The sequence below is a fragment of the Nyctereutes procyonoides genome, unplaced genomic scaffold (assembly GCF_905146905.1).
Source record: "Nyctereutes procyonoides isolate TBG_1078 unplaced genomic scaffold, NYPRO_anot_genome, whole genome shotgun sequence".
NCBI lineage: Eukaryota > Metazoa > Chordata > Mammalia > Carnivora > Canidae > Nyctereutes > Nyctereutes procyonoides.
Window position 1 is genome coordinate 3,019,376 of NW_026575118.1, and position 16,542 is coordinate 3,035,917.

Sequence of the window (16,542 nt, forward strand, 5' to 3'; positions counted from 1 at the left end):
AAGTACTCTTTTACAAATGTAAACAATCAGCTCTCACATAGCCAGAAAGAGAAAAGATGTTTCTCTTCACTTAAGAGTACTTCATTTAAACTCCACAAAGATTAGGTAAGGTTGGCAAGAATTATTATTAACCCCATCTTACAAATAAGAAAATGGAGTCCACAGAGATTAAATGATGTACTCAAATTCCTATGGTTAATAAGTACCTTGGCCAGGACTGAAAGCCTAGTCTAGTATTCATCGGGGGTGATACAGGGCTACACCTCGTGATGTTTAGTGACTACGGAGGCAATGGCCTGAGCTTAGTCAAGGGGCAAGCACAACCTGCTCCTCTAAGAACCTTCTTAGATTCTATACCAGGGCAGTACCAGGGTTCATCATCTACCAAAAGAGAAAGGAAACTAACATTTATCAAGTCCCACCTTGCATCAGGCACTCTCTTGCATTAGCACACTTGATTCTCTGTAAGCTAAGTAGTATCATGATGATGTGATTTCAGAGATACAGACTCTAAGACACAGGGAGGCATGATGACTTGCTGAAGTCATACAGCTCACAGTGATGGCATGAAAAGTAAGCTTGTTCTCTCCACTCCACCAGGTTGCTTTGAAGGACTTCCCTAGGTCATACCATGAACACCATGCCTGCTGAGTTGGTAAATCCTGTGGGAAAGTGTCTCTTGACCTTTTCCTTAATGCTGTCATTTCCAAAGGGAAAAAACAAGTTGTGATGAAACTTCTCCCTGACCATACCCTGAGAGGGAGAGATCACTGGCAAAGCCACATCAGCTCCATAACTGTCTAGGGAACAGCTATTCTAAGCCCAGTCCTGCAGATGCAATGGAAACCCTGATGATGCTACATAATAAAAGTGCCCGTGGCTCCCTCCAGCTGGCAGAACAGTCCAGATTCTCCCCCAGGCCCTCACTGGCCTCTCCAGCCTTTTAGGGGCTCGGCCCAGGTCTGCCTCCAGGAGCACGTAGTGCTTCGTCTGAGACTGTCTTACTTATTGAGTAAAAAGTTTGCGTGTCCAACTTGGGTTTCAGCTCAGGTCATAATCTCAGGATTGTGGGATTGAGCCCTCTATTGGGCCCCGTGCTTAGTCAGCTTGGGATTCTCTCCTTCTGCCCTTCCCCTGGCTCATGCTCGCTTGCTCGCTCACTCCCTCTCAAATAAATAAACGATTTTTTTTAAAACAGAAGTTTTGTCAGTCAAAATTAAATGCTAGGTTAAAGAAATCTTTACTGTGGGTTTCTTAGAACTTTTTTTTTTTTTAAAGATTTTATTTATGAGACACACAGAGAGAGAGAGAGAGAGAGAGAGAGAGGCAGAGACACAGGCAGAGGGAGAAGCAGGCTCCATGTCGGGAGCCTGATGCGGCACTCAATCCCGGGTCTCCAGGATCACGCCCTGGGTTGAAGGTGGCCCTAAACGGCTGAGCCACCTGGGCTGCCCGGTTTCTTAGAACTTTTAAAATGCTAACACACTCTGTGATTCTCCAAAAACAAGAATAAAGAGTGTAGTCTTTCCCAAACTTACATGGTTATAAGCCCTTTTTTGTAGGTGCTCTTACTAATATCTCGTGGAACACTAGTGTACCACGGAACACAACTAGAGAAATGATGTTCTAGCCATAGCTTAAGCTTGGTAACGAAACTCTGATTTTGTAAGACAAAGACTCAGACTTGTAACTGCTATTCTTACAAATTCAATAATCAGGCACTATTTGTGATTTCAAATGAATAACAGAATTTGTAGAAGGAAGGAAAAAGATCTTCATTGCTTGTGGAAACACTAGAGTAAGTTATATTAGGACATCCTTCTTTTTAAAAACCCACAACTAATAATGCTTTAAATGAATGTCTCAGAAACCAGAAAGAGCTAAACATGATCACCCTTTCTTCTAGGCAACAGAGAATAGGTACCTAACCTCACAAAGCAAATAGTCTGAAGTAATAAATAAATACAACTAAAATTTACTTTATAATATCAATGAGGAAAACATTCTGATTTAAAGCTTTTTGATTAAAACATTTAAAAACTCTGAGGATTAATACTGAAGAGATAAAAGCAATAGAGACCATTTATTAAATGCTAAGTGTCAATCACTTCACCTACTTCATTTCAATTAATACTCCTATTAATTTCTATTCTGTAAATAAGAAAATTGAAGCTTAGAAGCTCTAGCCCGCCAGGGTCTTCATTCAGAAGCCACACATGCTCCTACTGCTGCCTCACAGGTAAAAGAACTTTCAGAGAAGGTGGGCTGCCAAGGCTACAGCTCTAAGCAAGGCACTAGGTTCAAAGCAGTAACATACAACACGGCACAAATAATATTTGCTCATGAGTCAAAATCTAAAGATACAAATTCACCTTACCTTGTAGAATTTGATGATATCTTCCTTGGTAAGTGTCTTTAAATATGCAACTTCTGTATTGTCTGAAAAAGCAATCAAACAATAATTTAGTAATATTTCCATCTTAAGTAGCCCAGGATGCATTACATGACAACATGCTTCACTCCAGTGCTCTTAGGTAGCCCTATTTTTAAGTGATCATCTGCTCCTGCAAGTAGTAAGGGACTAAATATCAAGTGAAGAGTAAGAAGATATCCTGGCTTTCTACTCAGGAGCAACTGGATTTTTGGGCCAGTCACATCACTTTTTCTGAGCCTTGGTCTCCTCACCTGGAAATTGGAGATAGTAACCACTTACAGGGGCTGTAGTGAGAACTAAGGAAAATGATGAATGACAACATGATGCTATATACATGGCAAGTGCTCAAAAAATGGGACTATTACTATTAACAGTGGATCCAACAGCAAAAAAAAAAAAAAAAAAAAAAAAATTTACAGGTATGGAAACAGAGGCCCCAAAAAAGGTGTCTTGATTTTCAGCTGGTTGGTGTCAGAATGAGAACACAACCCAGCCCCCACTCCCGACTTCCAGTGCAGCTTAGCACCCTACACTGTTAATCTCCATTTTAGAAGAAAGGTGGAGGAAGCCAATAAGCAGGAGACCTCATAGAGCACAGCTGTCCCAAATGTAAAAGCACTGACACATTTTTGGAGATCCCTACAGGCAAATGTTTAAACCCCTGTGCCTCCAGGGCAGCACTTATCTCAGGAGAGTTCAATCTGCACATTTTCCTTTTTTTTTTTTTTTTTTTTTTAGTGTTATGGGAAATAATGGGAAATAGATAACTATCTGTGCTCAGTGCCTCAGGGGCAACACTAATTGAAAACATAATGTGAAATTAGATTTATTATTATTGCATTATTATGAGATTACAGGTAGATCCAACTCCAGCTTTAAAGAAAAAAAATAAAAGTTTCTAATAAAAACTGTTATGTTAAAAAATGGTTCTTTAGAAGTGCTACACTCTGCACTGACACCAAATTAGCACTGAAATTTCACCTACGAAATGAATACCATTTTGTAAAATGGCTCTGGGTCCTCAAATGTGCCATAAATGTTGGGGGCCTAATTTTGCCTTACCTCTGTCAAAATTGTATTGCTGGGAGATGATTTCCCCCCAATATTTAGCACACTCTGCAGACAGTTTCTTTGGTTTGTCTAGTCGACGAATTGCTAATGCTTGAATGTGTTTTTGAAAAGCCTCTTCTGTCATGTCCTCTATGGACTTCTCCATGGTGATTAGGAAAGCTTCCACTCTACTTTCTAGGTAGTGAGGTGGCTTTTCTGACTGGATGATGAATCGCAAGCCCTGTATGCCATTGGCTCGACGCGGCCCGCTGAAGACAATATAACCTGAAACAAACACCAGCCAGCTGAGACCCAGGTCAATTTTAATGCTTTAAAACTACTTTGGGGCTTTTTATTATTTATCTCTGAAGAAACATAAACAACCAGGATACCCTGAGTTCCTAAGGATAGAGCAAAAGAGCTCTCTGAAAAATAGAAAGTTGGGAGATAGTTCTTTCTTCCTAAACCAAAAAAAAAAAAAAAAAAAAGAAAGAGGAAAACCCCTCTTCATTATTCAATCTCACATCGCATAACTTTTCACTGCTAGCTCATCATCCTTAATCTATGTTAAAGTCATTTTCATTCCTAGGATACGTTAAACTTGTTTTCATCCCCTAACCATTATTCCAGCTCTGTTTCCTTTCACATTCAAGTTCCTTCTGTGAATCCATTCCTGGACCAGCTCTATTCAGACTAAAAATCTCTAGAGACCAAGTAACAGAAGGTCAACACTTCCACTATCACCTTGTGACAGCTCACACGCTACCTCCTTTCCACATCTTTTTTCGACTCAGCTTGTGGCTTGTGTCCTTCAGCTGCTCTGCCCTGACCCACACCTCTGACAGCTGAGATGTCTTTGGGACCCACTTCTGAGGAAGCCACTATATTTTTACTTAGTCTGAAAACTCTTAGTAATATTTACCACACTGCATGGTAACAGTTCCTTTATAGGTCTGCCTTCCTTTTTTTTTTTTTTCCAAATATTTTATTTATTCATGACAGAGAGAGAGAGGCAGAGACACAGGCAGAGGGAGAAGCAAGCTCCATGCAGGGAGCCCAATGTGGGACTCGATCCCAGGACTCCAGGGTCACGCCCTGGGCTGAAAGCAGGCGCCAAACCGCTGAGCCACCCAGGGATCCCCATAGGTCTGCGTTCCTGATTAGTGAGCTCCTTGAAGGGAAGGACAGACCATCCATAACTTACCCATTTTCCATGACCAGCATCTAGCATGGTGGTTGTTTAAAAAATGAAATTACCTGGAAAGACTCACCCAAATCCTTTTTCATTAGTTCTCTCCAGTCATTACAAGTGTTTCTTTTCTCATTGATTAAACCTCTTTGGATCTCCAGTACTTTTAACAGTGCCTAAAATACTGCCTGGAACATTTTCTCAACAAACACTAAGTACCTTCTATGTGCCCCAAGCTCGGGATACAAAGATGAATAAGAGATAATATCTGCTCTCAGGGAACCCAAAATTTCATGAAATCTGAGCTTCTTTCGATGGCATGCTTTCCATCTTGCCTTCCATAATAAATAATCTGCTGTTAGCATCCTCTCCTACCCAAAATGTCCTATTGACATGTATGTATTGTAAGCACAGTTTTCTCCTTAAGAACTGCTTTAATGTCCATAAGATGTTAACTACTTGTCTTTTAGAAGTAGCGGAAACTACCTAGAAGTAGGTTCCCCCATAAACAAGGTTTCCACAAGCCTTTTGTAATACAACAAGCCTGCAGCACCATGCAAGGGGACTGTACATATGGAAAATGTTCTCTGAGGACAATGGCTGTTCAAAGTCTATGGTACCCTGGTAGTCCCTGCTTCCTTCTCACCCAGCTGCTCCTTGGTGCGCAGGGTGTTGAAGCAAGGTTCAGAGATGATCTGACAGAAGAGCTCTAGAAACATATTCTCTGAGGTGCTCTGCATGTCTGTCTGGTAGTATATCTCGATGCCACAGTTATTGTGAACTTCATTCCTCTGCTGATACACAAACCATCCTCCTAGGAAGTTTCAAAAAGAGAACAGGTTCAGAAACTTATTTAGGGTTTAATAAAGTCAGTGTTTTGTCTGTTTTTTTTTTTTTAAAGTTGTTCTATTTGGTTGGTGTTTTTCAGCAATTCTAAACTGCATTTATTAAGAATGTGAAAGTCAGTTAACTTACCTAAGGAATCCTTAAATTACAGCAATTTGAACTTGGCAGGCCTTCAATAAACATTCATCAAATATTAAGGGCCAAAGAACTTACAGAAGACCCATTTTATGATTAAGTGTTAATGCTAAGATCCACAGTTAATACAATGTACAAGTTAGTGGCGCCTGGGCCACTTAGTCGGTTAAGTGTCTCCCTTCGGCGCGGGTCATAATCCCAGGGTCCTGGGATTGAGCCCCACATCAGGCTTCCTGCTCAGTGGAGAGCCTGCTTCTCCCTCTCCCTCTGCTGCTCCCCCTGCTTGTGCTCTGTCAAATAAATAAATAAAATCTTTTAAAAAATTACAATGTACAAGCGACTGTATGTACTAGTTTAGAACTAGCTAATGTAGTTAGGAACTTCAATGGAGGGATCCCTGGGTGGCGCAGCGGTTTAGCGCCTGCCTTTGGCCCAGGGCGCGATCCTGGAGTCCCGGGATCGAATCCCACGTTGGGCTCCCGGTGCATGGAGCCTGCTTCTCACTCTGCCTGTGTCTGCCTCTCTTTCTCTCTCTCTCTCTCTCTCTGTGTGTGTGTGACTATCATAAATAAAAAAAAATAAAAAATAAAAAAACGGTCCTCTCCTTTAAAAAAAAAAAAAAAGGAACTTCAATGGAAATACCACTTACATTTTAATAAATACGCAAAAACAATTCTTTTAAAATTACTAGTTGTGTCTTTATTATCTTGCATTTCTTTTTCTTTTTTCTTTTTTATTTTATTTTGAGATTTTTTTTTAATTTTTTTTATTTATTTATGATAGTCACACACAGAGAGAGAGAGAGGCAGAGACACAGGCAGAGGGAGAAGCAGGCTCCATGCACTGGGAGCCCGACGTGGGATTTGATCCCGGGTCTCCAGGATCGCGCCCTGGGCCAAAGGCAGGCGCCAAACCGCTGCGCCACCCAGGGATCCCTATTTTGAGATTTTATTTATGTATTCATAGAGACACACACACACACAGAGAGAGAGAGAGAGAGAGGCAGAGACACAGGCAGAGGGAGAAGCAGGCTCCATGCAGGGAGCCCAATGTGGGACTCGATCCAGGGTCTCCAGGATCACACCCTGGGCTGCAGGCAGCGCTAAACTGCTGCACCACCGGGGCTGCCCTTTTTCTTTTTCTTTTTTTTTTAAAGATTTTATTTATTTATCAGAGACAGAGAGAGGCAGAGACATAGGCAGAGGGAAAAGTAGGCTCCCTGCAGGGAACCTGATGTGGGACTCCATCCTGGGATCACCTGGGCCAAAGGCAGACACTCAACCCCTGAGCCACCCAGGTTCCCTTATCTTGCATTTCTATTTAGCATTTTATTCTCAATATTGTTTACCAACACCCACACTAAAGATCATTTCACTCATTTACAGAAATGTGTACAATGCTTGGAGATAACTTAGCCTAAATAACCTCACTGTATAGATGAGGAAAGTGAGAGGACTTGTCTAAGGACACCACATTGGAATAGTGGAAAAGAGCTAGGACTAACTCAGATGTGCTGATCAAATATCTCATCAGAGTTATGAAGGGATGATCAAGCTTTATGATTTAACAATTACTTTGTCAGCCATCAATGTGACTGAGCATATACAGGGCTTAGTACTTAGTCTAAGAGTCCCAAAGATTTCTCAGAGTAGTAATAATATGTTTGCTCACTTACAGATGGTGATTTAGATACCAGCAGGGAGGCACACAAGCTGGAGCTGCATGTCACCTATTTCATTTTTCTGACCAGATCCACGTTTGACCAACAATCACATTTTCTGATTGTACACTACTGGCACTAAGTCTCCTCTTATCGGAAGAGGAAGGGAACATAGTCTGTAAGGCTACTGAGGCCACCCCTCTCCCAACTTCTAGTCTTTTCACATATATATCCCAAAATGTCTCCTCCTTCACAATGCCTGAGAATTCTCCTTTTGAATTGTAAATATTGTCCTATGGAGAGTTAAGTGAAGGATTACATAAGACAGTTCCACCTGGTCAACTCGCTAAATCAGAATGATTTCCTAACCCCAGCATTTTGAGAATATGATGCAAATAGAGCTATTATCCTGTGCTCAGAAAATTTGCAAGGGCACCTGAAAGCAAAAAGAGATAAAACCCTAGAAGAGAGAGAAAGCAGGAAGTATGATAAAAAGAGGTGTGACTGATTTCACTTTAAAAATCTGTTTCTGCACCGGGACACCACCCCAATGTTTATAGCAGCAATGTCCACAATAGCCAAACTGTGGAAAGAGCCTCAGTGTCCATCGAAAGATGAATGGATAAAGAAGACGTGGTTTATGTATACAATGGAATATTACTCAGCCATTAGAAATGACAAATACCCACCATTTGCTTCAACGTGGATGGAACTGGAGGGTATTATGCTGAGTGAAATAAGTCAATCGGATAAGGACAAACATTATATGTTCTCATTCATTTGGGGAATATAAATAATAGTGAAAGGGAATATAAGGGAAGGGAGAAGAAATGTGTGGGAAATATCAGAAAGGGAGACAGAACATAAAGACTCCTAACTCTGGGGGATCCCTGGGTGGTGTAGCAGTTTGGCACCTGCCTTTGGCCCAGGGCGTGATCCTGGAGACCCGGAATCAAATCCCACGTGGGGCTCCCGGTGCATGGAGCCTGCTTCTCCCTCTGCCTATGTCTCTGCCTCCCTCTCTCTCTCTCTCTCTCTCTCTCTGTGTGACTATCATAAAAAAAAAAAAAAAAAAAGACTCCTAACTCTGGGAAACGAACTAGGGGTGGTGGAAGGGGAGGTGGGCGGGGGGTGGGGGTGAATGGGTGACGGGCACTGAGGGGGGGGCACTTGACGGGATGAGCACTGGGTGTTATTCTGTATGTTGGTAAATTGAACACCAATAAAAAATAAATTTATTTAAAAAAAATTATAACAAAGCCCTGGAGAGTTGGTATGTCCCTGAGGCAGGACAGTAAAAGTGTATTGTTAGTAAGTAAGTAAGTAAGTAAGTAAAGTTAAGTAAGTAAGTAAGTAAATAAATATATATATATATATATCTGTTTCTGGAGTAGCCTCACTTTGCCTGATGACCAAGTACTATGGTTTCTGAACGGCAGATCCTGATTCTTCCTCTCTGCCATGCTGCAGTGAGAGAGGAGCAAATCAGCAAAAGTTTGACATGAACTATCACGAGATCTTTGATGACTGGTTGTGCAGAAGAGCAGAGCTCTGTCCAAGGTATCTTTGAGCATTCAACAACAATATCCTGAGGGTAACACTATGTTCGGGTAGCTTTAACAGCTTCTCAAGGCAGCCAGACATAGCCCCCAACCCTAAGAAATGTATAGTCTTAACAATGGAAATGGAGATGCACTTCAATCCCAATGCAAGAGAAGAAGTGCTCAGTAGCTTCAATAAGGAAAGCTTCAGAAAACCTATGCTGGGAGGTCTGAAGAGGAGGACTACTTCCAGCCAGGAGTTTTAGGAAAAGTGTAGTGGAATGAGTGGCTTGTAATATGGAGCCTGGGAGGAAGAATAGGATATAGACCTCTATAAGGAAGAGAGAAGGAAAGAGAGCACTATTTCAGGAAGATAAATAGTATGTATGTGGAGAGAAGCACAGACCACACATGCATGGGAAACAGTCAACCACCATATTTAGCTAAAACAGAAGAACACATAAAAAAAAACCAATGCTTCTCATCCCCAGTCTAATTTACTACCTACCATATAATTTTGAACAATAACTGAAAATAATGCTTAATGAGTTCTTCTATCAAAAGAAACCACTGTTTTTTTTTTAATATTTATTTATTTATGATAGTCACACACAGAGAGAGAGAGGCAGAGACACAGGCAGAGGGAGAAGCAGGCTCCATGCAACGGGGAGCCTGACGTGGGATTCGATCCCGGGTCTCCAGAATCGCGCCCTGGGCCAAAGGCAGGTGCCAAACCGCTGTGCCACCCAGGGATCCCAGAAACCACTGTTAATACAAAAGTAATCCAACACTGCAAACTCCAGTATATTAATTATTATCTATTTTCTTATGCTAATTCCTTGTGAATATGCATGTAACGAATACATGCTCTTATCTGCACCTGTGAGTTTCCTAAAACTATTCCTGCCAAAGACTCCTATGGGCTTCCAAATCAGTATTATAATTCTAGTTTCTATTTTTCATAAACAGATTTTATTTCATGCTTCACAGTTAACATTTCTTTAGCTTTGCAATTTTTTTTTTACTTCATAACTTTTCTACATTCAACTACCAGTCAATTCCAATGTCATTCTCTTCAAATAACTGTCTACCTCCAATTTCACCTCTTTAGCCTTCCTACAATTTTCTGGCAGAATTACTTATCTTTAACCATACTTCTACAAATAGAAGAGGATCTCAGTACATCTTTACCATAAAACTATACATTATTATCCAAGTGACTTTAACCCACCTGTAATCACCCACAACATTATGTCAAAGTAGTCTGTTACCAAAGTTAAGACATCCCAACTTACTGTCAGGGAGCTGAACTTCTCTATACCGAACCAGCTGACTTGGAAGGAGAGGTTTTGTATGAGCATGTTCAATGAGGGTGTCTTCAACCATCTGCATAATTCCTAGGGCAGCCTATGGAAAAAGGGCATAGCACATTACAAAACCAAAAATGTATCTTTGTGAAAATAAAAATAGTATACTGTGTGGTGGCTCATGCAATATGAAAACAACACACTTGTGAAATAAACTAGTTTATCATAAAAATTGATTTTTGAACCTTAAATATATTTGATCCTATTCAAATAGATAAAAATTGAATTTGTTAGTTGGCAACACAATCAATATAATAGAGGTGAAGAAAAACAGAGACCCAGATCAACATCAACAATGATCTCGATGCTGCAGGAAAAGGTACTGCCAAAGCTGGAGAGGTACTGGTGATGGAAGGTTGGTCCCAAGTGAACAACCCTGACCATAGTCACTTGGCATTATAGCAAAGCAAAGGACACGAGTGAGCATAACCCTTTTTGAAAAATAAAACTGGGGCGCCCAGGTGGCTCAGTCAGTTCAGCATCTGACTCTTGGTTTGGGCTCAGGACTGTGAGATCGAGCTCAAGGTGGGCTCTCCACTTAGTTTGAGATGCTCTCTCCCTCTCTCTTTGCACTCGCATGCACGCTCTCTCTCAAATAAAATCCTTAATCAATCAATCTGACCTTAGTAAAAAATCCTGTCTTTGCCACTTATCAGCATCTGACCTTGGGCATACAGTTTTGGAGGCAGTATAGCAGAGTAGTAGCAAAAGTGTGGGGTCATGAGAGAGGCTGCCAGAATTCCAGAATGAGAATTCCAGAAAGTTTTCCATGTGCTAAACATTTGGGATGCATCATTTAATTTTTTTTTTTTAAGATTTTATTTATTCATTCATGAGAGACAGAGAGAGAGCGAGAGAGAGAGAGGCAGAGACACAGGCAGAGGGAGAAGCAGGCTCCATGCCGGGAGTCCGACACAGGACTCAATCTGGGGTCTCTAGGAACATACTCTGGGCCGAAGGTGGCACTAAACCACTGAGCCACCCAGGCTGCCTTGCACCATTTAACTTAATCTTTAAACACTAATTTATAGATGAAAAACAGAGGGCTGAGAGGTTAACACACTTTCAAAAGAAAAAGTATCTAGTGTGTGGCAAAGTCTGGATTTAAATGCAGGCTGATCCCACACCATGTGTTCTTATCCACTACACAGTCCTGCTGTCCTACACAGAATAGGGATAATTATTTCCATTTCCCCCTGTGGTTGCACAAGGTAGGCAGCCATTATCTGCCATACCTTGTCCTATCTTCCCCATAGAGCAGAGAAGGTTAACACTCATGTGCTTACCATCACACAGTGGTGGTGAATGGTCTTAGGCCAGAGTAAAACAAAACAAAACAAAAAAAAACTCTTACATTGACCCATAAAAATCTGCTAGAACCTCAACCACCCACCTGCTTTGTTATGTTTCCATGGAGAAGGGCTTCGATGTGCAGCCGTGACAGGAGCTGAGGTATGAAGGCCTTAAGGCGAGGAAGGGTAACATCTGTAAAGGTGTAAAATGTAAAATACAGTGAGAAACCTCTACCTATGATGTTTCAAAAGAAACCAGTCTGGGCTAATTTAAGACTTACAAAAGAGTCACAAAAAACAGTACAGAGTACCATATACCCTTTACCCAGTTTCCCCAATGTTAGTATCTTTCTATAGCACAATGGTCAAAACTAAGAAATTAACACTGCTACAATACTAGTTACTAATGCAGTCTTTATTTCAGTTTTTCCTAGCATTCCTTTCTTTCTTTTTTATTTTTTTAAGATTTTTAATTATTTATTCATTAGAGACACACAGAGAGAGAGACACAGGCAGAGGGAGAAGCTGGCTCCCTGCAGGGAGCCGGATGTGGGACTCGATCCTGGAACTCCAGGATCATGACCTGAGCTGAAGGCAGACACTCAACCACTGAGCCACCCAGGCATCCCAAGTATTCCTTTTCTGTTCTGCGATGGAATCATCTTGCCTTTAGTTGTCCTCTGTCCTTAGTGCTATAGGTTGCCTCTAATCTATGACAGTTTCTATCTTTCCTTGTCTTTCATGATCTTAAGAGTTTTGAAGAGTACTGTTCAGGTTACTTTATAGAATGCCCTTTGTCCAGTGTTTTAACTCTGACCACTTGGTTACAGTGGTGTCTGCCAGATGTCTTTACTGTAAGTACACTGTTTTCATCTTTCACTTGTAACAGGGTAACTCATGATGTTCTACAAGCAATTAGGTAAAGCCACCTGCCCATCAATGCCTACTTTTCCCATTGTAACTAATAAGTATTTATTTGGGGAGGAATTATACTTTGGGACTATGCAGATGTTCTGCTTTCTCTTACTCATCAATTTTAGCATACAATGGTACTCACTGCCTGTATCAATTACTATTATGGCATCATAATAGTGATTTTCTGATCTCCTCATTCCATTTATATGTAATGATTTGATTCTTCAATAAGAAAGAATTGGCCCTTCTCCATTAGGACATTATACCAGTAACTGCTGCAATGCATGCTAAAAATAGTGACTGAAATTCAAAGAGAGACATGGGAATGGAATTAACCAGTGCTTACTATGGGTCTGTCGTTTTATACGTGTTATCTTATAAACTACAAAGTATGCACTTCTATCCCCGTTTTAAAGGTGAAAGAACTAAAATGAAGAAAATTTAAGTTTCTTTCCAAAGGCATCAAGCTAGTAAATTGTAGAGCTGGCATTTGTCCCCTGGTCTGACTAATCTCAAAGTGCATACTTATTCTCCAGATGCCATAAGCACTCCCTACAGATCTCTACCACAACACTTAATCTCTTTGCCTATACTGAAATGATGTTTACATTCAGGCTTTGCCACTAGGCTGGAACTCCTTTACCCAAGAAACCCCATCTATAACTGATCATTTTTTATCTCAAGCACCTGTAGTCCAGGGCCTGGTGCACAGCAGCAGTCAGTAAATGCTGCTGGGTCAAACTGAACTCTGAGGTTCCTGCTACCCTGGCACCTGGACAGCTGACTGACTTACAGTCACAGAGGAGCCAGCCTCTCACTCTGAAATGTCTCCACATTAAGCTACATTGGCACTACTGAATTATTGTAGGAGTATATACATACACCAAAAGAGGAGGATTATATATTTGAGCAGAGAATGTCAACCAAAAAAGTTCTCTATAAAAAAACACATTTTAGGTTTCACATGCCTAGCTTATGATATACTTTTTAGAGCTTATTTTGCTTAAAATTTACATACCATCTATCTGACCCAGAATCTAACAAAGGGGGGAAAAAACCCAAAACTTTTGCTTTTTGATTATGCTGAGTACAAGTTCAGGTTTTAAAATAGTCTTTAAATCTGTGTTTTTTTTTTTTTTTTTAAGAATTTACTTATTTATTCATGAGATACACAGAGACATGGGCAGAGACATAGGGAGAGGGAGAAGCGGGCTCCCCACAGGGAGCCCAATGCAGAACTCAATCCAGGACCACGCCCTAAGCTGAAAGCAGATGTTCAACCACTGAGCCACCCAGGCATCCCTGTGGGTTTTTTTTCTTTTTTTAAAGGTAAAATACTCGCTATTAACTAGACTTGACTCAAACATTTTGCAAAGTATATTAACTGGATTAAAAATGCATTAGTTCTAATGAATGAATTTTATAATCTTTATGCCTACTCATTGAGGTAACTAATAAAATAATGATTGTCAATACTTTGCTCTGAAGTATTGTCACTAAAGACACATCAAAAGCATTATACTTACATAGTAAGTATAAGTAAGGACTTGTCATAAAAAGTCATTAAAAATTCAACAGTAGGGATCCCTGGGTGGCGCAGCGGTTTAGCGCCTGCCTTTGGCCCAGGGCGCAATCCTGGAGACCCGGGATCGAATCCCACGTCGGGCTCCCGGTGCATGGAGCCTGCTTCTCCCTCTGCCTGTGTCTCTACCTCTCTCTCTCTCTGTGACTATCATAAAAAAAAAAAAAAAATCAACAGTATTCTTCTACTGCTGAGTATGTGGGGGAAAAGATTAGTTGATAAAGTAATGCTGAGAAGTAAAACAGATAAAACAACAAAGGGTACTATCAGTCTACATTCTTTCTAATAAAACAGTCCTGCGGTAATTTCATTCCATTCAACAGGCATTCGTTAGACACATACTGAGGACATACTATTACACTAAATACCAACTAAAGTGGATAACAGGAAGGCATAATCACTGTCCTCAAGGAATTTAGGACTTTCAAGCAAAACCTCTGAAAACTAGATTTAAGATTTTAGAAAAAAAGCAACAGAGGAGGACTCTTTAGGCTGTACACATTTTCTAGTTTTTGAACAGATTGAAAGATGCTTGAGCACTCTTTCTGCATAAGACTTTCAAGCTCAGCCCTTTTATCCTCTTCTGAAAATTTCAATATTAAGAAGGTTAAGTAAAAAAAAAAAAAAAAAAGAAGAAGAAGAAGAAGAAGAAGAAGAAGGTTAAGTATTTTGGTCAAACCCTTTAGTCACCTGCAGAAATCTATGAACAGCAATAACTAACTGCTATGGGTCCAGGCTGAAAGCAACAAATGTGGCTACACTACCTGAATACAAAAGCCACTTCAAAGGCTACTACGGTTTTTATTTAAAAAACAAAAAACAAATCGCACAACTGGCTTCAATAAAACTATAAGTTATTAGAAAGCATAAACACTAGATAATCAGTATAAATCAAAATGATTTTAGAAAAAAAATGAAGAAGTTATACGTAGAGAAAGAGTCTTACCATCCAGGGCTTCTTTTAATTCATCTTTAGTCCAGGCCACTTCAGTCATCAGCAAACGGAGGTAGTACATGGCGTGTTGGTGAGGCTGCTCAGCTCGGAAATTGTTAAGAGATCGCATATACTAGGTAAAGAGAGACACGGGTTCATTAATTTTAGAAGTTCTTTTAAAATCATTTAAAAAGATCAACTATAATCAAACTATTTTGCATGAATCCTGCGTTACTGGGATGCAGGAATATTTGCTTCTTTCTCCTTTTTGAAGTGAGGTAATTTAGAATGGAGCTTACTTGAATACTCTCTGATCCTTAAATTAAAGGGCATATGTTCTCTTCATCTGGGCTGCTGCTTTTCCCCAGCATCTGACATGTATTCTAAGTGTCTTCACTACGGGATATCTTTCACCCCTCAGAAAGTCGCCCCCAGTTTTCAGGGCCTCCGGGTATCCTTTCATTCTGTACCATAAAGCCATTCCAAGAGTCCCTATAAGCAAGCAGCAGGTCCATGTACATATATAAAATATTTGATCTTCATCTGAAAACTATACTTGAAAATGATAATTTTTCTTTTGGTGTAGGTCACAGTTTGGCTTTCAAAATAGCTATCCATCCAGTATTTCCATTATTGGACCAACTGTGAGTTGAGTTTAAGTGGAAGACACGTCAAGCCTAAACAGCCCACCCTAACATAGCAATGTTCTCAGAGCAGTCTACAGAATCACGTGTCCTCCTGAAATGGAGGGTGATAAAACTTCCAAGGCAGCCCTCACAGCCACTAGGTCTACCTCAGGCTTCTGTCTGAAAGTCAGTGCTGCAACCTTCCCAGCTCTTGAGGGCCAGGGGTCCCTGAGTCTCCCAGGCTCACTTTCTGGGTAGAGTATAGAACTTAGCAAAGACAGGTGAGAGGACTGCCATAGGGTTAGTAGTGCTCTTCCTCCTCTCCTCTTAAGAATATTCATAGTAAGGCAAAATTACCACCTTAGGAACAACAACAAGATTATAAAAATGAGTTGAGAAAACTTACTGCCTCTTTGATAATTTCAAATCTTTTTTCATCAATCTCGAAGGTAGCCATTTTCTCAATGATCTTCTTTAGCAAAATTGGCTGCTTGTCATTGTAACCTTTCACCGAGAGCTATAAAGAAGAGGTCAGGGTATTAGAAGTCTAAAAATAGCACGAAAAAACGTCCAAATAAACACCGTAAACTTGATTTTTTAAACAATGACACTATTCCAAAGCCAGGTATATTATTAAAATAAAAGTGAAGAAATTCAATTAATTTATCTTCTCATATTTTTTTTTATAAATACGCTTTAACTTAGGAAGAGAACATTAGCCATCTTTATCTACTAATAACCCAAAAGCCTAATTTTGCTATTCCTAAACAAAGTCAACAGTAGGAAAACTCACCTGATGCCAAACTACAGCAGAACAGACATCATCAAAATTCAAGTTCTTATTAAGCCAAAACTAATTGCAGAATGTGTTTTAAGTTTAATCTTCAAAAATAATTTCTAAAGAATGGCAGGCTTAAGGTTTTTATAGCCATGGTAAGAAGATAAAAATTACAGGTAGTATCATCTAGCCA

The 16,542-nt window shown here is 40.2% G+C and overlaps 1 protein-coding gene across 6 annotated transcripts in view; it reads right to left on the bottom strand.

Annotated features, from left to right (window-relative positions):
* Nucleotides 1–16,542, bottom strand: part of IDE (insulin degrading enzyme) — a 138,376-nt gene that overhangs the window by 3,867 nt on the left and 117,967 nt on the right. For all 6 annotated transcript variants that reach the window (XM_055334393.1, XM_055334396.1, XM_055334392.1 and 3 more), the window contains exons 16-22: nt 15,978–16,088; nt 14,958–15,078; nt 11,616–11,707; nt 10,151–10,262; nt 5,320–5,487; nt 3,497–3,769; nt 2,378–2,439 (exon numbers count right to left, since the gene is read on the bottom strand). In XM_055334393.1, the coding sequence (XP_055190368.1) occupies nt 2,378–2,439; nt 3,497–3,769; nt 5,320–5,487; nt 10,151–10,262; nt 11,616–11,707; nt 14,958–15,078; nt 15,978–16,088 (939 nt within the window). The remainder of the gene's footprint in view (nt 1–2,377; nt 2,440–3,496; nt 3,770–5,319; nt 5,488–10,150; nt 10,263–11,615; nt 11,708–14,957; nt 15,079–15,977; nt 16,089–16,542) is intronic.